This window comes from Apostichopus japonicus, chromosome 18 (assembly GCF_037975245.1).
Source record: "Apostichopus japonicus isolate 1M-3 chromosome 18, ASM3797524v1, whole genome shotgun sequence".
NCBI classification, from domain to species: Eukaryota; Metazoa; Echinodermata; class Holothuroidea; order Aspidochirotida; family Stichopodidae; genus Apostichopus; species Apostichopus japonicus.
Genome location: NC_092578.1, coordinates 12,415,622 through 12,440,196, shown reverse-complemented (window position 1 = coordinate 12,440,196; position 24,575 = coordinate 12,415,622). Strand labels below are relative to the sequence as shown.

General features: G+C 37.0%; 2 protein-coding genes across 2 annotated transcripts in view; one reads left to right on the top strand and one right to left on the bottom strand.

Annotated features, from left to right (window-relative positions):
- LOC139959045 (ciliogenesis-associated TTC17-interacting protein-like) overlaps positions 1–15,862 on the top strand; it is a 36,043-nt gene extending 20,181 nt beyond the window's left edge. Inside the window, exons 6-10 of the mRNA XM_071956578.1 lie at positions 4,850–4,910; positions 6,381–6,487; positions 8,213–8,337; positions 11,416–11,581; positions 12,880–15,862. Coding sequence (XP_071812679.1) covers positions 4,850–4,910; positions 6,381–6,487; positions 8,213–8,337; positions 11,416–11,581; positions 12,880–13,134 — 714 coding nt within the window. The 3' untranslated portion in view covers positions 13,135–15,862. The remainder of the gene's footprint in view (positions 1–4,849; positions 4,911–6,380; positions 6,488–8,212; positions 8,338–11,415; positions 11,582–12,879) is intronic.
- A 3,002-nt stretch (positions 15,863–18,864) lies between these two features.
- Positions 18,865–24,575, bottom strand: LOC139959047 (nuclease EXOG, mitochondrial-like). Its single transcript, XM_071956581.1, has 5 exons — positions 24,238–24,575; positions 21,990–22,154; positions 21,000–21,139; positions 20,297–20,491; positions 18,865–19,345 (listed from the first exon to the last, which is right to left on the bottom strand). Exons 1-5 carry the CDS (start codon positions 24,392–24,394, stop codon positions 18,920–18,922), a joined length of 1,083 nt encoding a protein of 360 aa, XP_071812682.1. The 5' UTR covers positions 24,395–24,575; the 3' UTR covers positions 18,865–18,919.

Below are 24,575 nucleotides of genomic sequence, written 5' to 3'. Positions count from 1 at the left end.
TCTAACAGAAGGAGCCCTTTGCAATTTCTTTCTGTTGGACACCATTTCCTGTTTACAATTGATGACATGGCCTATCCCTCATGGTACTTATGTACAATTCAATATCATGAATGTTTACATTAAGAGTCAGTCGAAGAGCAAGAATAGCATCAGTAAACACCACAACCCGGAACTACAGCACTCGTGGAGTTACTGTCAAACATATATGATGATTTTCTAAATTGCTCTCAGTGCTACAGCCAAATGTGCTTTAGTTTATCAGAGACCTTACTTGATTGGTATACAGACAGTCATGTGACAATGCTTTATATATATGTATATAGTCTGCTGGTGCAATCACTGATTAGTTTCTTCAGAGAGTCCCTTTTTTTTACTCTCTCAAGAGTTCCACTTAACTTTGATTGCATCATTACCTGCTCTTATCAAGGACACTTCACTGCTCTGTAGATTCCCATATCAAACCGTACTTGTTGTTTCGCGTCAAATATTTACAATCAGTGAAAGTGGTTGTGTAACGTCAAATATTTACAATCAATGAAAGTGGCTGTGTAAAATGTGCTGTGTAGACTCATCAGGGGACCACAAACATTTACTAATTCTCTTATAGTGTTATAAATTGAGAGATAACGAGGAGGAATGGTGGATGTATACTATCTTTGCAGAGCTGATTTACGAATCTTGAAGCCTTTGCAAAATGGAATGAAGAAAAACGTGTTTAGATTGATTATGCTCCACACGTCCGAAGTGATTGATGTTAGGAGCCTGTCTTGGTGGAAAGGTCTTCCCTTGGCCCAGTTCTTTGGAGTTGCCCACCATAGCAGATGTTGTGGGTCTAATGGAGATATATACGGACTCATCTCTCGAGGTTGGACCCGTTGGGACAGAAGGTTAATAGATGTACTTGGATTGGCCTCATCCACAACCTGCAGCATGGAATGATGTTTACAAGGCTGGCCAGCAGGCCTAGAAGCTGTAGCTAGGTTTTTGCCTTCGACAAGCATTTGTTGAGCACATGCAGGGCCAGCTGTGTGAGCTGAGTAACCCTTTCTGATGACGGACTGATCGATCCCTCAGTGAATTCAGGGTGAGCCCTGAGGTACTTGCTTTGCTGACTCGGTGTCAGCTTTGATTTCTCCTTGTGTATCACCCATCCTAGGTTCCTCAGGAGGTCTACTGTTAGTTTGGTGTTGTTTGACACATCTTGGTGCAACTCACCTAGCTCCAACCAGTAGTGTAGATATACAAAGAGGGAGTCCTCTGTGGCGGAGCTCTTTAACTGCCATACTGGCTACCTGGGTGAATACCCTCGGTGAGGTGAAAAGGCCGAATGGGAGTGCGATGAATTTGAAATCTGTTCCTCTGTAGTTGAATGCGAGGAACATTTGTGTGTTGGGTGGATGTGTACCTGAAGGTAGGTGTCCTTCAGATCTATCCTCGATGCCCACATTACCCTGTTGAGGGATGGAATGGTGATGGAGAGTGTCTCCATCCTGAAGTATTTTGGTTCGATAAACGCTCTGTTTAAGGGCCTCAAGTTCAGGATTTGCCTCCAGAACTGTACTTTATTGTGTGTGAGGAAGAAAGACGAAAGGAAGAGTGGTACCTCCCTTCCTGTTGTCCTCACTACGCCCTTGTCCAACAATGCCTGGATTTCTGGTGGTCCGGGTCATCGGTGTTGTGGTGGTTATCCTTCCTCCGCCCTCTGGAGGTAAGTGAGGTGTGGTGATAAACTCTATGCGATATCCCATTGATACCACGTCCAGCACCCAAGCAACCAGACCCAAGATTTTCCATTGATGGACATAGTGTATTAATCTTCCCCCTGCCATCAGGTTGACAGTGTTAGGGTGGGCACACCCAAGGCCGGGCATCAAAGGAGGATCTGGACAGCTGAGTGCCAGGTGTGTCGAGTCCAATCCGCCCGCGTCTCATTGTCGGTCTGGAGGTACTCAACGGTTGGGTGGAGCTTTGAGCCTCCCAGCTTGAGGATTGGCCTTGTCTAAACCTTGGCGGAGTTGCTCTATGACCCATGTTGCATCTGTCGGCCAGAGGTAGAGTTTTGCTGCGACCACGGCAGCTAACCCTGGTAGGTCTGGGTCTGGTGGACGGTCCCGCTGATGTTGGTCTGGGGTCTTTCGGTCTCTACGTGCTCATTTTCGAGGTCGTTTCTGTGAGTCTCCTGGTGAACTCCCTCTGGACAGCCTCTGCAAACAGGTTCTCATCTCCCATCGGAAGGTGGAGTCGCCTCTCTTGGGTCTCTCCTTCAGGCCATCTCATTGCAGCTAGTATGTTAGCTCATCTAGATTCGATTAACTTGATAGACATTCTGGCAAATTGGTCATAGATGAGCCCATAGATGAGCCCAACAGCCACATGATCTGGATTGCTTCCCGGTCCAGAATTTGCTCTACCTCTTCCAGGAGTTATTGGTGGTGCCTCATGAGCAGTTCTGCCGCCAACATAAATTTAGAGGCAAACTTCATGGCTAGTCTCGAGGCCTGGTAATTGTAAGCCATGTGTACATGCAAGCATTCCCCCCAGTAGGAGGTTAGAAACCAAACACAAAGTTTGCAAATGGCAAACACAAACTTGGTAGGACACGCCCGCGCTAAGTAAAGCAAATCCTCCGCACCACAGACCAGAGGAATCCTGTGAACGGGCTACAGGGGTAGCACCAAGGGGCCTAGTCCAAGAAAGACTACCAAAAAGACCAAGCCTCAACCGGCAAACAGTCGGGAAGGCAACGCCTACAATATACAATGCAACTGATACCTGTAAAAAACTATGTATAACGGGTGTACGGACAAAACAGCCAGACAGGGAGAGCAAAGAATGTGAAAAATATGGTAAAAATGAAAGGATAGTTATGGAGTGCTTCTTGAATTTGATGGGGAAGTGTTCCTGTGTCCGAAAAGATCCAAGATGTGATTCCCAAAAATTCTAAAACGCTAAGCTGAGTTTGCTATTAAAGGGTTCAGCTTTCTTCCTGGTTGGTATATTCAGAAGGAGGTGTAGGTGGGTGGTTGCGGGGAGCAAAGGCACAGTGCTAAAACGTTCCAATGTGTAGTTAGGTAGATGGGAAAGTGCAGATGTGGAGTGGGAGACAGGTAAGTATCGTCGCTCGTAAATCCCAAAACCAGTCACTTTTGGGAATTATTCTCCACAATTAATTTTGCCCAACATTTTATGAGGACTCTATTTTGGAAGTGTAAAACTTTTGTAATTTGTAAGTTGATTAATGCAAAGCAATTCATCTCTACACAATGTATTGTGTCAAGCTGTTCCCAGCAAGTGTGAAGTTAGTCAGCATTCAACAATTTTTCATTGGCCAGCCTTCCTTGACAAAGGACACAATCTAACGGACCCCTTTGACAGGCCTTTCTACTAAATGTCAAGGAGATTCACTTGAGTTTCGTGTTCATCATCAACTTTTCTCACCTTTCATATTTCCAAAGCAAGAACTTCTCTCAAGTGTTATAAAACAAAAGGGGCCAAATTTCTAAGAAATATTTGCTCAATCAGTCCTTTGTGAAATACGGAGAGTTTTGACGTTAGACATGGGAGTGTGCAAACCTTTATTCTGTACATATGCAGTGTGTGGAAGTGGCAGTTTTCAGATTATCAATGCAATAACTGTGTGACAGACGAGAATATCTTAGGTTAAGGTAGGGCTCTTCTGTGTTGGATATGTTCTGTACTATTAGAGTAGGGATATACAGGGAACTAATTTGAGAGGTAAAGCTAGACATGATTCTAATTCAGCTCAGAAGAAGTTATAGTAATTGAATTAATAAATGCCATTTCATCTTGAGGCTTTCAACATGAGACGACATTTGAAGTTTGATTCTCATCTTCATGTCAATGGATAATGTTTAATGCAAGTCTATAGAGGATAACACTAGTAGTACTGTTTTTCTTAGTCATGGTATATGCTAACATTTCCATAAGAAATCTACTTTAATGCCCTTAATTGTTCCAAATACCCTCTTAGTCAAGACTGTTAGCTGATGATTATGCAGTGTTTGCATCTGACTTTGAGTCGATGCTCCCTATTTTTTTCATCGATTAAGTCAAGTATAATATCGATTTGCTGTGCAGGTATATTATGATAATCAAACTGCACATTATGGAACAATGGGATCCAGCTTACTGCATGCCGACTTTATGCAAAAAGTCTGTTTCTGGTTGGATGGATATTTGTAATGCATTTTATGAGTTCCATTCAGCTCCAAGAATTACAATTAGAGGCAATACACAGCATTGAACATAACAAACAAGAACCACATAATGCATTCTAATGAACCTGCATACAAAAGCAATTAGCCAAAAGTCAAAATCTTCAAATACGCAATAAATCACATCAAGGTGAGATTTGACCAAGCGATTTGTTTGGTGTTGACGCTCAAGCAATTAATATATTAAGCTTCTTTCCGTGATTCTCAAAGGAAGAAGAGCTATATGATGAAAAGAGAAATATGAAAGCTGATGCATGTTTTAAAGTCTAGGGCATAGAGCATGGAGATAAATGCTGCATACTACATTAAACCTCAAACATGAGGATACTTATCAACCTCTTTGAAATGTTTCCAAGGTCTCATCCTGCATCAGTGCAAGCAAAATATATATCCCTGCTGCATATCATTATATAACCCATTCTTCCCAGCGAAATATCTCTCTAAAAATGGGTCTCTCAATGATCCTTATATCCGTTTCCTTTAGAATTCTTAACTCCACACATGTATGCATTTTTTCAGATTTTACATTGTTAGTCATTACAGTGTAGATGGAAACTGCAGGTACATTAGTTACATTGCAAGTAATTTCTCTTTTTTCATGTTGTCTACATCAGAATACCACGAGAACAGAACAGACCTTTAGTGTGGAGGCCATGAATGGGTTCATTTCAGAAGGTAAGATAAATATCAGAATATATCAGCCTCACTTGCTTGAATACAGATTTGGATTGTTAGTGGTTAAATACACACATACTGGATTTGTGCCTTTCACAAGTTTTTATTTTAATTTTTTTTTTTTTTTTTTAACAATGCTCAGAATTCTTACTTAGTTATATACATATGAAGGGCTACAAACTGCACTGTACAACATATCAAACCAAGAAATGCCTGTCTTATAAAAGAATATAAGTTTCCTTTAGTAAGTATTTATCTATGAGCCATTTTAGTCGCATTGACATTAGCAAAATGAGCATGTCTTTTGGGGGCATAGTTGTCTCTCATTTGCTGGCTGTGTTAAAAATACAGCTATTGTCTCAATTGCAAATATAGTAGTAACAGTAGTGTATTTTGCCCAAGCAATGTTGTGTCAAAAGATGATTCTTTCAGGTATCGGCCACTTGGAATCACAGTAAGTTCTTATGGAACATTGGAGGTTAAATCGTTGCAAAGGTCATCCGTGATTGTGACACAATCTGAACTGTGGGTCTTATCTCACCATGACTCCATTTCTAATAACTAATTCTTTGTTATTGGGTTCAAGTAATATGCAATATGTAACTAGTTTGCATCAAAAACAAATCTAATGTACAGTGTGTCCTATGTGAATATTCCTCCAAGTTTAGAACTGTCTCCATTCACAAGTAATTATTATTTAATGCTTGCAGGCTGATTGAGGAATGGAACAGCAATTGCTGCGTGGCATTGTTAGTGAGTTTAGGAGGCATTGAGGTTACCTTCCGATGACAGTGTAAACGGTCATCGTCATCTGCAGTGTGTAGTTCTACAGATTGTGATCATTTCAAGACCTGCATTTTAAGTTTTAAGATGGATTAACTTAACTTTAAGTACAGTAATGGCCATATTGCTGAAATTTTCACCATAATCATCAATCCCCATGGTAAATCTGCTTTAATTTTAGATTTTTTGTTATTCATTTTTATGTCCTGATATATGTCCAGCATAATTAATGTGTTTTATAATGTGGAATATAGTAATTTGCCTACAGTTGTTGCATGAGTGTTGAAAAAACTGTACAAAAGGTGCTTTGTTGTTTACGACAAGAAAAGTTTCATTTGTTGACTGTACTGAACAGGCATGTGCAGTATTGAATTATGAATGCTGGATTTGGAGTCTGGATAATCCACATATCTGGATAATCCAGGATCCTGATAAAAGAGGTCTGGATAATCCAGTTTTCTTGTAAATTGTTTTTTAGTACACACTGCTGTAGTGCAGGACATCATTACATTGTGTGAATCAAAGCAGCAGGGTGGCCCAAGCATTTGTTTTTCTATTAATAAATTAATTTTATGTATATTTGTTGGCTGTCGTCATGGAAATTTATTGAAGATTTGGTGTTGAAATTCTTGACATGGTATTGTGATATTTCAAATTTGCAAAATATATTTTCATTTCTACCAACAGGTTCAAACTTACTTCTTCAGAGGGTGATGATTAAAAAAGGAGAAAATTATTCAAACCTAAACTTTTTATCTTTCGATTCGGAAGCTGCTCTCTGTACTGCATCCTATGTAAGTATTCATTTCATTTACAAGATAATGATGTGACAAGGTAATAATTACATAATAATATCTTTCTGGTCTTAGTAAAGGAACGGTAAGTCCAGGAAAAACCTCAGTTTCTTCATTCCCCTAAATCATAACAGGAATGGAAAAAAATAAGCCACACAAAAATTTACCATTTTTTGAGAAAGTAAAAGGATCGCTTAAAACTTTGTTGTGCTCAATATTGTTTGAATTGGATTTAATGGTTAATGAACATGCTTCTTAGGATCAGCCAACTACTACACACACACACATATCTATATCCTATGTTGAAGTGAATCCAATAATGTGTTGATATGGATTGCATGGTGAGGATGACAACACAATGTAAAATGCAACTTTAAAGATGCGTGCATTGCTCAGTTAGATTATGATTCTGTATTTGAAAATGAGTAGTGACTTTCTAGCCGCATGAGTACATGAATGCTCAGAATTAACACAAGAAGGTATAGACACAAGTTTGGTTGATTTACATGGAAACAGCTTCAGTATTGTAATGACTGCAGATCAATTAATAATCACCCACATAGAAGGATGTTTCTACACCTGATATTCAGTATAGGGGAACATCAATGCTGATCTACCACAAATATGACAACCGTAGAATGAATATTATACTCCTAAAATTTCCTGCAATTGGGTAAAATGAGTTGCTGTATTTTTTATGGTGTAAGAGGTACATGAATATTTATGAGCGATTGCTTAGTGGGTTCTGTGTTTCATTATTCATTCATGTCATCTTATATTCTGTTTGTATTAGTTTCACATCTGTGAGAGACGGAGATAAATCTCAGATAACTGTCAAAATTAGTGGAATGTGATAGTAGACGTTTTGTTAGTTGATTCAACAAACTACCAGGGAATAATGCATCTGCTCATACATAGAAAAACATAATTGGCAAAATACTACACAAATTCCAAATATGTACGGTAACAGTTTCTGTACAAAATGATGATATTCTAGAGCAGGGTTGTCCAACCTACGGCCCGCGGGCAAAAGTCCGGCCCGCCGCAGGGTTGCGTCCGGCCCGCCAGAGATGCTCTACGGTGCGAAATTTTAGTGAGCAGATTTATTTATAACAATTTGAAGCTATATAATCAATCATTCGAACCTTCTGGGTTGAAAAAACTGCATACAGGTTAGTTTGTGTGATACTCTCAGCGGAGGGGGGGGGGAGGTGGCGGCTGGACTTTATTCATCTGTTTTATCAGGAAGGTAAATAAATCAGTGCGCTCCGCGCACAGTGCTGACATTTTGTTGCCTTGTGCTTCGGGCAAAAAATCGAAAAATTGAGCGTAGGGTTCATGCGGCCCCCTCCTTCATCATAATCATTCCATGCGGCCCTCCTCTGCAAAAGGTTGGACAACCCTGTTCTAGAGTTATGGATAGAGTATATTTTTGAAATATATTGGGTGTTCCATTATGTATCATTTTGTGTTGATATTTGTGCTATGCTATTGCAGTACTGTATATTGTATAGATGTCAATCATACTAGCTGAAAATGTTACATCCCATGGAAACCCAGCCAGAGTTGCAGTAAATATTCGTTTGTTTGTTGTTTTGTCAAATTCTAGCTGATAACTCCTGCAGTTTGGTCTTATAATAGGTCTTAGTTAGTACCTGTTTTAAAAGAACTCTGAAAAAAACATGAAGTGGGGCAACTTAATTCATAGTTTTGTTTCTTTCATAGAAAAATTTAGAAGAAAGACACCAGAAGGTTGGGGAATCAGACGTTACAGTGCAAGGAATTGAGAGGACCATTCACTCTTTCAAAGGACTTCCTACATCTTGGCAATCATACTACCTGTCAGATGGGTAAGAAGCTGAATGATAGATAAAGATAGTGAGATGGGTGTGTATAGGGGGAACATACTACCTGTCAGATGGGTAGGAAGCTGAATGATAGATAAAGATGGTGAGATGGGTGTGTATAGGGGGAACATACTACCTGTCAGATGGGTAGGAAGCTGAATGATAGATAAAGATAGTGAGATGGGTGTGTATAGGGGAAACAAGCTACCTGTCAGATGGGTAAGAAGCTGAATGATAGATAAAGATAGTGAGATGGGTGTGTATAGGGGGAACATACTACCTGTCAGATGGGTAAGAAGCTGAATGATAGATAAAGATGGTGAGATGGGTGTGTATAGGGGGAACATACTACCTGTCAGATGGGTAAGAAGCTGAATGATAGATAAAGATAGTGAGATGGGTGTGTATAGGGGAAACAAGCTACCTGTCAGATGGGTAAGAAGCTGAATGATAGATAAAGATAGTGAGATGGGTGTGTATAGGGGGAACATACTACCTGTCAGATGGGTAAGAAGCTGAATGATAGATAAAGATGGTGAGATGGGTGTGTATAGGGGGAACATACTACCTGTCAGATGGGTAAGAAGCTGAATGATAGATAAAGATAGTGAGATGGGTGTGTATAGGGGAAACATACTACCTGTCAGATGGGTAAGAAGCTGAATGATAGATAAAGATAGTGAGATGGGTGTGTATAGGGGAAACATACTACCTGTCAGATGGGTAAGAAGCTGAATGATAGATAAAGATAGTGAGATGGGTGTGTATAGGGGGAACATACTACCTGTCAGATGGGTAAGAAGCTGAATGATAGATAAAGATAGTGAGATGGGTGTGTATGGGGGGAACATACTACCTGTCAGATGGGTAAGAAGCTGAATGATAGATAAAGATAGTGAGATGGGTGTGTATAGGGGGAACATACTACCTGTCAGATGGGTAAGAAGCTGAATGATAGATAAAGATAGTGAGATGGGTGTGTATAGGGGAAACATACTACCTGTCAGATGGGTAAGAAGCTGAATGATAGATAAAGATAGTGAGATGGGTGTGTATGGGGGGAACATACTACCTGTCAGATGGGTAAGAAGCTGAATGATAGATAAAGATAGTGAGATGGGTGTGTATAGGGGGAACATACTACCTGTCAGATGGGTAAGAAGCTGAATGATAGATAAAGATAGTGAGATGGGTGTGTATGGGGGGAACATACTACCTGTCAGATGGGTAAGAAGCTGAATGATAGATAAAGATGGTGAGATGGGTGTGTATAGGGGAAACATACTACCTGTCAGATGGGTAAGAAGCTGAATGATAGATAAAGATAGTGAGATGGGTGTGTATGGGGGGAACATACTACCTGTCAGATGGGTAAGAAGCTGAATGATAGATAAAGATAGTGAGATGGGTGTGTATGGGGGGAACATACTACCTGTCAGATGGGTAAGAAGCTGAATGATAGATAAAGATGGTGAGATGGGTGTGTATAGGGGAAACATACTACCTGTCAGATGGGTAAGAAGCTGAATGATAGATAAAGATAGTGAGATGGGTGTGTATGGGGGGAACATACTACCTGTCAGATGGGTAAGAAGCTGAATGATAGATAAAGATAGTGAGATGGGTGTGTATAGGGGGAACATACTACCTGTCAGATGGGTAAGAAGCTGAATGATAGATAAAGATAGTGAGATGGGTGTGTATGGGGGGAACATACTACCTGTCAGATGGGTAAGAAGCTGAATGATAGATAAAGATGGTGAGATGGGTGTGTATGGGGGGAACATACTACCTGTCAGATGGGTAAGAAGCTGAATGATAGATAAAGATAGTGAGATGGGTGTGTATAGGGGGAACATACTACCTGTCAGATGGGTAAGAAGCTGAATGATAGATAAAGATAGTGAGATGGGTGTGTATAGGGGGAACATACTACCTGTCAGATGGGTAGGAAGCTGAATGATAGATAAAGATGGTGAGATGGGTGTGTATAGGGGGAACATACTACCTGTCAGATGGGTAAGAAGCTGAATGATAGATAAAGATGGTGAGATGGGTGTGTATAGGGGAAACAAGCTACCTGTCAGATGGGTAAGAAGCTGAATGATAGATAAAGATAGTGAGATGGGTGTGTATGGGGGGAACATACTACCTGTCAGATGGGTAAGAAGCTGAATGATAGATAAAGATGGTGAGATGGGTGTGTATAGGGGGAACATACTACCTGTCAGATGGGTAGGAAGCTGAATGGTAGATAAAGATGGTGAGATGGGTGTGTATAGGGGGAACATACTACCTGTCAGATGGGTAGGAAGCTGAATGATAGATAAAGATGGTGAGATGGGTGTGTATAGGGGGAACATACTACCTGTCAGATGGGTAAGAAGCTGAATGATAGATAAAGATGGTGAGATGGGTGTGTATAGGGGAAACAAGCTACCTGTCAGATGGGTAGGAAGCTGAATGGTAGATAAAGATGGTGAGATGGGTGTGTATAGGGGAAACAAGCTACCTGTCAGATGGGTAGGAAGCTGAATGGTAGATAAAGATAAAATAGCATCTGTTTTGAATTTCATGTGCTGAAAACAATGCTTTTGAAGAGACATCTAACCTTCATTCATCTCATTCATGAATCTGCTCTTCAATCAGGTGACAAAAAGTGTCAAAAACCAATATTAATGGTCATAAGTTTAACAGTTGCCATGTCAATATTGACTTTTTCAAGACTTCTCCCAATGGTAGGCTGCAAACAAGGGTTTATTAGTAATCACATCAGAGCATTTATTTGTAAAGTAGGAATTGAAGTTAGCCTAGCAGTGATTTAATATAGCCAGAAATACAACCTCATGCTATTTGCAGACCGCTTCTATTGTGGAAACAACTTTAACAGTTCTACTCTGAAACAAGTTCATGCAAACAAAATTTTCTAGTCAATGATATAGGTGGGCCAAAGTTACCATGTTGGATTTAACCAATAACCAAAAGCCCTAAGCAAATAAATAGATATAAATATAAATAAATATACTTATTTAGGATACATTATTCAACATTAATACATATTTTTGGTTTTCATAACATTAGTCATCTGACAAGTCGTGTACAGGTCGGTTCACCAGTCATGATGAGGTTACTCGCTCTTCCACCACCAATCCACAAAGATGAACAGAGAGCTGCCATCAGCATTCCCAAGAAACCAATCAACTGGGAGGAAGACATGCAGCTGTATTCAAAGTTTCTGGACAGAAAAGTAAGATGAAGAATATTGAAGTAGATAAGGAGGAAAGGAAGGGGGTGAAGGTAACGGACATGGGGCAACAGAGAGGCAAAGTATAATTGCTTTTTCCAAGTACATTTTATCATGACATAAACTTTGAATTTTCGGTAATAATAAACTTGATCTGTTTGAGTGTGATAGAAATTTTAAAATGGCGTGAGACATGTGGCATTTATTTGTATAAGGTTTGTCACTCCAGAGGAAATCTATTGCAATTCCATACTAGGCAAACTATGTTTCTGCTCTTTCAAAGTTTGCCTCCATTGTTCCTTTCCGGCCTTCTGGTTTATCATGTGCAAATGTATACATTTGTTGTGAAAAACAAAACTAGAAAGAAAAAGTGAAGAGTGATTGTTTTCAAGTTTGATATTTCTGCCATGTATGTAAAAAAATTTCCAAATCTTTGTAGGCTCATCTTGGTTGTAACTTTCTCCCCGTTTCTATGGTGTTTTAATATGAGAAAGTCAACATCACTTGAATATAGAGAAAGAAGGTACCCTGTGTGATAAAAACAGTCCTTCAGTGGGTCCTTTTGTGATTGAAGATATTACCATTCAAGTATGCTTCCAGCAGCAATACAATGTTATCACAAAATACATTTTTCACCTCATAATGGTAAAGATGCATTGAATTTAACAAATTTCTAATGACACTGAGGATTACAATTATAAATTTGGACAAAAATGTTTTTGGATGAAAACAAAAACAAAAATTCCCAAGAAAAAGTAAACTATCCTCTGGATTTTCCTTTCAAAGCAGCTGGTTGAGTTTCTTTATTATACAAGTCTATTGCTCTAACCATGAGATACTGTACATGTGTTGTGTTCCATATTAGCTATTCCTTCTCACTCAAAATGGTGGCATCCACTGATCATGAGCCAACTTATTGATGACAGAAACGTTTTTAATCCACGGTCATTCAAACTGCAAATTAGGGTAGACCTAGTTGCATATGCTAGTATTGTGCATCTGTTATTATGGTGTTGTTGATGTAGATGTTGAAAACTAGTGCTGATATTCCTCTTGAAAAGCAACATATTTTATTGAGGTATTTGTACCTGTTGTAACACTGATGAAAGAAGAAAAACTAACATTAGATATTACATGATTTTCTTGTCTTCATGGTGGAATATGATACAATCCCAAACTGGCAACTTCCACATCATCACAAAATTCTTTTCAAGAAATAAAAATGCTTGTTGATTCGATAAATTGCTTTCCTATAAACTGATAATGCATCATTTTAATCTTCTTCTTCTTTGACTATTTAGGAGGAACTTAAAGGAGACCATGCAACCTACATGAAAAGGCACCCAGAGTTAAAAGCTCTGCTTGCAGACTTTTTACAGTTTCTGCTGCTCAGAAAGCCAGAAGATGTTGTCGCATTTGCCGCAGACTATTTCGCTTCCTTCTCTTCAACGACAAAATCTGGTAGCGCCTATGCTACGTCCAATGAGGCAAGATTCGTCCCACGACCGGAATCGCCTTTCAAGAAAAGTCAGATGCAAGCTTCCTATGCAAGTTGATTTGTGAAATCACAGACACAGACAGAAATCTTTATTTGCAATAATTTGTTCCTTTCATATTCCTCATAATTTAACCAAGAACCTATGACATCTGTTGACTATGTTTACACATTTTTTTTTTTTTGGTTTTTTGGCTGTTCATTTGTAATAAAATCTTAATGGCAGTATTTACAATAAGAATGGTATTGCAAAGAAATAAAACATAATTCTAGTTTTTCTCAGTGCATCTGAAGAAGGAAATTAATAATTATCTAAGATGTTTTGAAATATCTGCAATTCTGCCATTATTTTAATATACTAGTGTGTGTATCTCCATCACTTCTTAATTTATTCCTTTGAGTGACTTTACAATGAAGCCTAAAGAAGCTTTGCTTGCTGGTGTTTTCATTATAAGTTTTTGAAATATTGTAGGTCAACATGGGATATGTTACTTGTTATTCCATTGAAGATTAAATTGTGGTACTCCCAACTGGACATATTCCTCAAATGAGTCAGTTTCTTGCTTCAAAGTTCGGTTGTAATCAAGTAGAGTAGTCATGCTCTAGCAAAGGTATGTTGAAAGAGTGAAATGAAAAGACGAATATGAAACATATAGCCGACAGAATAAAATACTACCAATACACTTGTCAAGTTAATTCTAATTTGCAATCTGGACATCATGTTTTACAGGTTCTCTGGCAATATTTAAAGATGTAAAGATTATACTTACAGCTTGGAGAGACTGGTAAACTACATAGAGAAACAGGAATGAATTTAAAGATCCAGCACAATATTATCTTCATCTTGAACATAGATATCTCTTTATTTATAACTTGATGCTTCATTTCTTGTTGAATATAGTTTTGGGCATTTTATTGGCTACAGATGGCCATTGTTACTACCTTTTAATTTGTCCCATGAAGGTAAGGAGTGATGTTGTTTGTAACTTTATATTTATTATAGCCATAGTTTGTTGGCAAGACTACCTTTGCCACCCAAATTCCAAATGTTTATTATTGGGAGTGGGGGTTAGGACGCTTAGATGGAGTAACTGCGCCCACTTTAGTTACACTCAAGAAGCTAGGAATTACATGTCTGAAGATTATATCATATGCACCATTCATGAAAATGAAAATTTAAGATAATTTGGCTTCAGGACAAGGTCAGTACCCTTGGCTTGGATGCTGGCTGTGTTAGCCAAGATTTGTTTCAAAAATATACTTGCATAAAGATCTGATATTTCTCCTTCTAATATTAAGAGTAAAACTTGTCTTGATATGTGAGAAAAGTTAATCAAGCAGATATGTGAATGTGAGTTAGGAAATGTAAGTTTTGGACAAGGCAAACTTACAAACAAGTACTTTCATAGATATCATTGGTAGTAGATCTTGACAAATATATCAATATAGACTCATTAGTATATATAATAGTGACTTTCAAATGTCCTGTAGGTAAGAAACATTTGTCAGCGAGGTTAGTTTTCATGGCCTCCGAATCTTCTTCAATTTCTAGGATATGGATGGTTTATTGCAGAGGACATGCCATCTGGATTTAAGAGAGACCAGAATATCTTGTTAATAGGTTAAAATCTTTACAATGTGTGAGAAAAAGAGGATTGGTATTCTGATTACAAATGTAACTGCTGTGTTATTTTGCAATTTGTATTTTGATTTGACGATTGTTTGCTTGTGATAAAGCTTCCAGAAATGTACCTATTGCATGTGATGGAATACATTTATTCTGTGGTAAACTCCACTTGTCAGTTTAAATATAATTTACTTATATATTAATGTCTATGGTTGTTACATAACAGTCATAAATCTCATTGATTTTGTCTTTGTTTTCATGTGATTTATACAGCATGTTTGGCAACCTTATTATGATTCTAACTTGTGCATTAGCTTGGCTATGAATAAGTATGTATTTTGTTACCCATAATCTCTGCAGTAGTAATTATTGTTGTTGCACACAATGATATATATTGTTAAACAGCAACCGTAGAGAAAGTTACAGAGTGGGTGCTTCCCTGTGAGTGTATAACAATCAAACAACAAGAATCAATAATAACAATAAACAAGAACACTAGTCTTCAGGGTGTTATTGATTCATGTGAAGTCTTGAAGGTGGGTGGGGGGGTGTGGGAGGGGTTACCTTGTATGGGTTATTGGGCATTGTGTGAGGATGTGATGCTAATACTCCACTACGGGTGCCAAGGTTATTAGGATAAGCTGTTAGTTGAAAGTGTGTCCTACTATGATGTAATTCAGTCATTGTTCCCTAGTTAACTGGTCTGGTCTGCCAAGTTTCCAATATTCCAGATCCTGCAGGGTCAGTGAATAGGAAATAAAGAAGACACAAAACTATTAATAGATAGAATATAATGTGATATTGAGATAATTAGGGAGGGTTGGGTAGATAAGAATTGAAAATTATAGGGGCAAAAATGATAGCAGAGTGAGTGCATATATCGGCTTCCTAGCATTATACATGTATGAATTAAAATGAGGAGTTTGTATATTTGATTTCTTTAAAAATTTCTCAGAGAGTTACTATGTCTTCTGTTTCCATATACTGCAGTTCATTGTGTATATTGTTTGTTCACTCTGTAAATGTGAAAACTGGCAAAAACTATGATTTTCTTTTTCATTTTTGATTGCCAAATTTTATGACTAATTTGGTCAGTTTTGTACATAACTTGAATTGACCTCTGAATTGTACAAGTTTGCAATAAAAAACACCCATAGATGTATGTATATTTTACCATCGTTTTTCTCCCTACTTTTGTCAGTATTCTGCATGAGATATAGTTGTAGTTTACCCTAATTATGGTGTTTTTTTTATATCCTGAATGAGGTGCTTGTTTATCCAGTGTGAGGTAATCAGTAAGATAGCATCATCGAATTTGGTCAAAATATTTTCACTTCAGCCTGCCATTACAAATAAAAAAAACTAAAAAGTTATAACTAGGGAACCATCCAAAAGCCAAGAATTGAAAAACAATTTTTAACCCACTTGGTAACCAGAAAGCAGAAACATTTAATGGTTCCGATGCCCAAACATATTCATAGTCTGGTAAGCCATACATGTTTATATTCATGAACTTGTGCACACCAAACTGAAGAGGGACTAGAGCAGCAACATATAAAGGGAGGTACCAGAAATCAGTTGTCATGTTGACAAGTTAGTGACATATAAAACAGATACATGCATGCATATTAATGAGGTCAGATTTGATCTCATCAGCATGTATCTATATACTTACATTGTATTATCCAAGTAAATGTATAAATCTAATTATACATACTATTTCAGAGATATCTGTTCACTGATTAATGTTCATGATATGCACACAAAAAACAACACGGTTGATTGTATGAATGTAGTGTGACACCTAATATGCCAAGGATGAAAACCAAGGAACAATTGGTTTCTTGTCTTGTGTTTAAAGCCATTTCTAACATTTGATGAGTATTAATGACAAAGTTGGAGACTTATTATGTACCAAAATCACCATACCAGTACAGAATGAACTAAATTGGACATACAGTTGCAGAGATACTGATATTTTAAGAATTTACGGTAAGCCCCACCCACTAATTAATGTTCATGAGACGAGAACCAAGAACAATAGGGCGTATTCGTTCACCTATCTATCGAGTATGACATTGATTCAACTCGTGGTTGTTGAGATACCATGTTTACATGTTTTTTTCCCATCAATTTCCCATATTGTGTTAACAAGGTAGTGTCACATACGCACACCACAAATCAGCACGATTGCAAAGGTTACTGAGCATTCTGCATCATTACCGAAAAATGCTTCACATTTATAGAAATTGGCTAGAAAGAAGCAACAAGTGGGAAAGTTATCACCCTGCTTTTTTATTGTCATTGACCATATGCAAAAAAAGTTAATTGAAAAATTTCAGTTTAATTTTGATTCCTTGCTGGAGGCAAAACGAATGTATGCAATGGTGATAGCGTGTGTGTGTGTATATGTATGTGACACTTGCTTGTAAACACGGTAACTCAAACAGTGATGAATTAACTTCATACTTGTAATGTAGATCCGTCTTATTGAGTACAAGAAGCCTATTGTTTACAGTTCAATGGTCATTTTACATCTTTGTTGAACTTCATACAAGGTATGCAGATTCAATAACCCTATTGAAATTAGTGGAGGTCAAAGATCATTTGTGGGCAACATTATGTGAAAGTCTGAAAAGTTTGTAAAGACGATAACACAAAAAGTACATCTTTCTTGAACTTCATACTTACTATGAAAATCCATCTTGGTGAGTGCAAAAATCCTATTGTAATTGGTAGAGGTCAAAGGCCGCATGAGGTCAACACGCATCAAAGTCTGAAAACTTTTTAAATATGATAACTCTGACATTAAAGTTACAATTAATCTGTGAATTCTCCAATGCAATGGTTTTCTTTTGGTAAACATTGGCCAAATTCAGTTCAGTTCTGTGGTTCTATAGATCTTCAACAAGACATACCTGGCATCCAGGCAATGATATCTGTTTCAGTGTTGATACTCTTGCTTTTAACATGCAATTAAACCTCTTATCGGTTTTCACCCTCTGAGCTTCAAGGGGTTAACAGGTTATCTCATATAGAGGGAAAATTGGATATTTTCTCAAAACTATTTCAGTGTAAAAACAATGTCATGTAACTCTCAACAATTATTAAAGGGATTTGCTAGCACAATTGGTAAAATGTGTCTATATTTCACATAGGAAGACTGTTCTTTCTGGATATTGAAATATGTTTGTTTCAAATTCTATACTGTAAAATCCTTATGAGTGAATGACATGGTTGAAGCCCACAAGGGGTTTCTGCAAATATTTTCTGGTTCACACTTAATTCCTGGAGCAATTTAACTCACTTGTTCTACATTAGTCGGATAGTTAATTTGAATTTGAGCAAATTGTATGGCAAGGAATCACACAAAGCTACCTGGCTTTCTTTTGTTTTCCATTTATTTTCAAACTTTACTTGATGAGATGAACCACATTGTCATGCGAGTTTAGAACAAAGCAGCATTGGATTTTTTTTTATAAAACTCAACTTTTTTTCACAAATTTATTCATCAATTCTCCCTCAAAATTGCAACGATGTTTCAATATCAAAATGATCATACATAGTTTAAATAATAGGCAGGCACTTAATGAGTTACCACAAGTAGCAATTTCAGCAGGTAACATTATTTCATGTTATACATATCAAACTAAATTCTTTCTGCTGGAATTGAGCCAGAGAGACCAACTTAACGTTTCAAAATAACAAACCAAAAAGGCCTCACAAATGCATCAAGTATTGCAAGCTTCCTTATGATAACTTGTGCCAAACAACAGTCTTGACAAAACTGTTGGCTGCTAATATTTCAGGACCAAAGTACAATCATTAATTATTGCTCATTACTCGCTAGCACTCACAGATGAAGTAACATTGCACTGTGTCTGAGTGTGTCCATTCACAATGTTTCTACAAGGAAACCAGGACTGAATGTCTGGTCTCAATCTTTACTGCAGAACATAAACTCATTAAACTCCTTAATCTGCATAGTTGATCGAAATTCTTGTCAAATGAAGAGGTTACTTTACATAAGAACTAACATGGAAACAATTTCAAATATGCGGTTGATGACTCCAAACAAAGTGTATGAATTAAATTCTGTTTTCAAAATATGCTCCACATTTACACATGTATTGGGGCTATTGAACTATGAACAGATTTTTCACACTTATTTAAACAAAATCACATGAAGGATTGTTTTGATTGATTTTCTGAATTATTACTATTTATTCATCAGACTTTCTTTTTTCTTCTTGTATATACTAATCATATAATCATCAGGTATCAAGCTTCTTCTGTCCAAGTCCTTCCACGCTGATTCTAATCTTTGTAACGTTTCGGCATTTTCTAACTTTCTGGTAATAAAGAATAATTCCAATGTTTCTTGTGGGATTAGTTTACAAGAATCCACAGAGCACAAATCGACTCTCTTTGAGGCTGGTAGTTGAGGTAAAAAGTAAATCCCAGCAGATTTTTCCAGCTCCTCTAACTTGACCTCATATTCAACCAGTTGGGCACTGCCTTCTATTGGCTTGTTGGGTACGATAAAAGCTCCCACAGCGACAGGTGATCCTGGTGTCTGTGGACTTTCTGCTGCGATAACTTTGAAGAGATGAGTGGGAACTGCGACTGAGCTGTTACCAATAACCTAAAGGAGATAGAGAAAGTCAGATTACGAAACTATGTTAAGTACTAAAAGCAACATTCATATTGAATCAATGAATAACACTTAGTAGATGTCAAGAAGGTGGTGACTCTTTGCATGTGTTCTGCATAATTAGCTCATTCTTTGTTTGAGAAAATTGAGAGTGAATATTTGATAAACTGAATAACTTGCTGTAATAATATGAATAAAGGTTACCATTAAGTAATAAAAGATACAATTATTAAACAATCTGAATTTAAGCTCTAGAACAGACTGCAGGTTTCTAGTTTTTAAATAGTTGACCTTAATTAATGCATATGTTAGCTAGAATTGTTTGCTAGATTTTGTCCCACTCAGCTACTTGCTACTCTGTGAGCTTTTTTTCATACTTGAACCTCTGGTGACCTCGAATGACCTTCAACCCTTACAAAACTCAAAAGAGCTTTTGCAGTCACTATAAGTGAATCCATGTATCAAGTATGGAATTAATCTGGCATTCACATTTTGAGCTGTTTTAAAGGAAAGGGCATCACAAACATAAATATACACATACACACACACCCACTCTACCACCATTGCATATACTATAGCCTCCTTTTGACTCTGATAAGAAATTAAACATTCATATCTTTGTTTATTAGTGTATAAATCATCAAAGAAGGAATTCAACTTCAATATTAAGCTTTGCCACAGAAGACATTAACAACAAATATTTGTGACATAGCAATGAATGGTCACGTGTATGCAAATTTTACCAAGATTTAGTTTGACCCTCCCCAATGTATTTTTGTTTCTAATATACACATATTTGTCCATTATTTTTTCATGTGGGATGAATGCAAACAATCCTTTTAATGTTAAATCTTCCATATATCCATAAAGAAGTTCATGAAAGAAATGTACCTCAGAAACTTAGATTCAACACAAGGAGTTTCTAGGTTTGACATCACTTACTTCGTACTTAACAAATTTCTTTGCTCCTTCTTCTTCTTGAACTGGTAGCATCAAAGGACCACTGATAACTCTCACTTCGGAAAACTTGTCTGTCAGATCTCGACAGTACATCTCCAAACGATTCCAAAATCCACCGTTGTTGTTTACATCTTGTGGAACTATGTTGGTGTAGTAAAACGTTTCTTCCATTGCATCCTGGCGATGACAATATGACAATATGGCTTCCAGTGATCTCTGTTACACTACTACTATACTACACTATACTACTACTATACTACACTATACTACTACTATACTATACTACTTCTATAATATTCAGTATATTGAGATCTCAACAGACCTTTCTCAGGAAACTTTCTATTATTTATATGACAAATATGAAGACTTAGCCTAGGCCAGCCACAATTCCATTGCAGTTTCCTCAGAGCCTACCATAAATTTGCGTAAATGAAACCATCCGACCAAATTGGTCATCACAGTGACCCAGCCATTTATCAGTTCATTGCATCTGAGAAGTTTAGAAAATTACTAAAGATGAAATGAAAACTAGACAGAACTGTATCCAGGTTTATTATTTTTCACTTAATGAAGATGGAACCAACTGCGCCCAAGACTAGAATGTTTACATCTCACTAAATCCACTAGATGAATTTTCATATTTAAACAAAACTTTGAGGATTTTGCAGAATTCAAGAATACTAACCTGACTGTATTTATTGTCTCCAGCAGGGGCCATGTGACCTCTAGACCACCCACTCCCTTTATAATCACTGACATGAGAGGTAAAGAATGGATCTAAGGTGGGATCAATGTTAAAATTACAATTCCTCCTGTTTGCTGGACCTGCGAAGAAAACAAATCAGAAACTATATTAAACGTTAAAACTGGAAGGACTTCATAGGTTTATAAATATAGAAAACATATGCTATAAAGTTCCACAGGAGATACAAACTTTAGAAAAGTCATTGTTATTCTGAATGGTACTGTCGTTGTATTGTGTGGTCCACTTTAAAGAGTTGTTGTCTCATGAAGAATAAAGCAATGAAGTCTAGTATCTGTGAAGTTATTTATTGAATTATTTATTTGCTACTGTACATTCATGCACACAGACAGGACATAGGCAGCAGCCAATGTTAGGGCATTTTCACAGTCTGAAACTCGCTTGTCTTCCATCTCATGTGCTCTAGCATCTCCTAATACATGCTGTCCATTGTGACTTCAATTACAACAGTTAGTGTTACTTACATTAAGTCTATTATTACTAACATTAAATTGCATTGGTTGTTGTTGTGAAAATAAATTGAATTAACAAACTTGTCATAAGTATCATACAAAATCCCAAGGATATGAAGATCATGAAACTTCTATTCAAATTAAATAATTTGCAGAGAAATTTGAAATCATGAGTAACTAATTTTACAAATGTGCTTTTACTTTTCTTTGACTGGAGGTATTCAATTCTAATTTGGACTTTAAAACTCGACACTTACCAGATCATGAAAAAAATTTAATCTCATAAATTTCATCTCATAAATTTAATCTCATAAATTAATCTCATTAATCTCATAAATTTCAATCTCATACATTTCAATATTTATATTTCCGTTAACTTGGAACATTTAAAGAAGTTAAAGAGCTTCCTGATGTAAGCAGACATTGCTGATTTCATAAAATTGAAATGTGGAATAGTTACCCTTGAGGTCAGCCTTTGTGATATGTTCAGCCACCCAAATTGGTGTTTTCTTGGCCTGGTCATAGCACAGGACATGGTTCTCGTAAAGTCTTGCATCCAAACCCCTGTCTGGAATACCATACTTGAGGATTTCACTTCCTCTCAGCTTCAGAGCTGTTCCTGAATCTATCATTAATGGGAGAAAGTTAACATGGTAAGATGATTGGTTTTAAGTAAGAGGTTTCATAATAGAAAGTAAAATGCCAGTTTCTTGATAAAAAAAAAACACAAAGCAAAAATAAGGTCAACAAAAAGCAAAACAAATACATTATGATTTTCTGTTATATATATATATATATATATATATATATATATATATATATACAAGCATAGAAAGATTGTAATATTTTATAGGCTGTAGACTTGTTACTCTGGAGCAGTATTTAATAGAAATTCATTCCTCAGATTAATTTAACTTTCCATTGCTTAAGAGTTAATGCTTTCTTTCATCATATAAGTCAGTAATTTGAAGAGCATCCAATGGGATCTGGTTTATGTTCAAGATACTGTATGATAATGCACACTATCAGATATATTCAAGTTCATGTACCAGTTTTGATTTCAATTTATTTGTAGACAAGGAACTATAGACAATGGCATACTACTATTACTAGCCACTTCAAAAATGATACAGGATTTCCCTAATTCTAACTTGTGCATGAAAACCAGGTTGCAATATTAACCTACTGCTGAAACATTTGGAGTAATATTCTAAATGTTGTAGCCGTAGGTTATGTTCACATTGAAGTTTGTTAGATATACCATGTATGAAATAAAGGTTAGGGAACTTAGGGAAGGGTGCTCTGTTTACTAAAATTGGAGCTATTGGGCTGATCCCTCATGCATATTTAACGGATCATCTATTACATAAAGGATTGTACTAGTGCTTCTACCTTTACTTGACTGATCATCAGTATGCGTAATGCTTACTGCTGATATATTTACATAACCATGGTCTATGCGATACAGTAGCTAGAGTGTATACAAGTACCTGTGCGTTGGTAGCTATATAGGCTAGCTGTGCTTATTTACAGTTCTAACCACTGATTCAGTAAGGATGGCAAACTTGCTTATTTTCATAATCATCAGGGAAAAGAAGCATCAGTGCATGCTTATTAATTTAACCAATTGTCTGGAGACAGGGTTTATCATGCCAGAATAGCATCATAAACAGATGGTTAAGGATCTGAGAAACAACAGTTTGACAATTAATTTGGAATTACTATGGACGAAGTATTAAATTCCAAAGTAGGAAACGAGTCCACAAAGGCCAGGCATGATGTTTTTAGCATTTTGAAGCCTCTGCATTTAATTATGGGGCAACACACAGAGTTCATTCCTCACTCAGATATGTTTGGCTGTATGTAAGGACTGATCATGATTCCACTATCAAGTTGTGATTAATAATTATAATCTTATGTTACAAATACTTCACCAACAATTCCAGGATCAAGTTGTGATTATACTAATTATAAACTACAAAGTGGCTATTGTTACGACTAGTCGGAAGAATAATTTCCGACTACGCATGCGCAGTTGCTATTTTCATGACCAGGAGTACTATATTTACGACGAGGAGTAACAATAATTTCAGGTTAGGGTTAGGATCGAGGTTTAGGGTTATGTTTAGGGTTACCCCTACTACATGCGCAGTTGCTTTATTTACTTTACTGCTCTTGAATTTGCCTTTGTCGTAAGAATAGTTTATAAATAATTGTTACAACTCGTCGTAAGAATAGCCACGGCCTATAAACTATGTTACAATAACTTCAACTCGACCTGAAACTGCTGTTAGTGAGATATGACTTTCTGCTTGTTGGATCCATCCTAACTTTAACCAGTAATTTTAATAAACGGCTAGTCCTATGCTTGATGCATTGCATGTTCGCTCAGGCTGATCAGTGACATAGTACGGCATTCCCCATGACTTTTGGTAAATATGTGGTCACCAAACATGCAGATAATGTATTCTATTCTAGTTTACATGTACTCGAAGTGTCATGGCTAATATTATCTTTATAATTATAATTAGTGTGACAAACGCTGGGAGTGCCTGTGCTTACAACCTGGAAATACTATTACTTTGAATATAATACACAATATCTAAACTTCTTTCTTGTTACCTCCAATATTGTAAGGTGGCCAGTCTAGCCTAGGTGAGCGGTTAAGTATCCTAATACACAGTATAACTATAAGTCTAATGACCCACCTACTGCTCTCAGTCGAGGTGCCTCTTTTGCGTGCAGTTTTCTGAATGTGTATTTTTCATCTGTCATATCGATGGTAAAACGATTATAAAATATGAATGCAAACGCTGAACAAACAGTCCCGGACACAAACCCATTTAGAAATCTTGAGACCCCCATTACGTGATTCGTTGTTAATTTAGCGCACAGAAATTGATAAATGTCTGTGAAACGATTTCACCACTGCCAGAAAATAGTTGTCATACTATGCTAGAAAATATTGGCAAATTGCTGAAAATGTGACAGCATGTTTATTTAAGAATGTCACCTCAAAGTTGCTGTGCCATTTATGAGTGCAAGA

What these genes read in the sequence shown, in the direction of transcription:
- LOC139959047 (XM_071956581.1), bottom strand. Translation starts at nt 24,394, where the DNA reads ATGGGGGTCTCAAGATTTCTAAATGGGTTTGTGTCCGGGACTGTTTGT. An exon ending in CACAAAGGCTGACCTCAAGG is followed by an intron (nt 21,140 to 21,989) that starts GTAACTATTCCA and finishes TTTTCTTCGCAG; the next exon opens with GTCCAGCAAACAGGAGGAAT. An exon ending in GAGACAATAAATACAGTCAG is followed by an intron (nt 20,492 to 20,999) that starts GTTAGTATTCTT and finishes TGTCATCGCCAG; the next exon opens with GATGCAATGGAAGAAACGTT.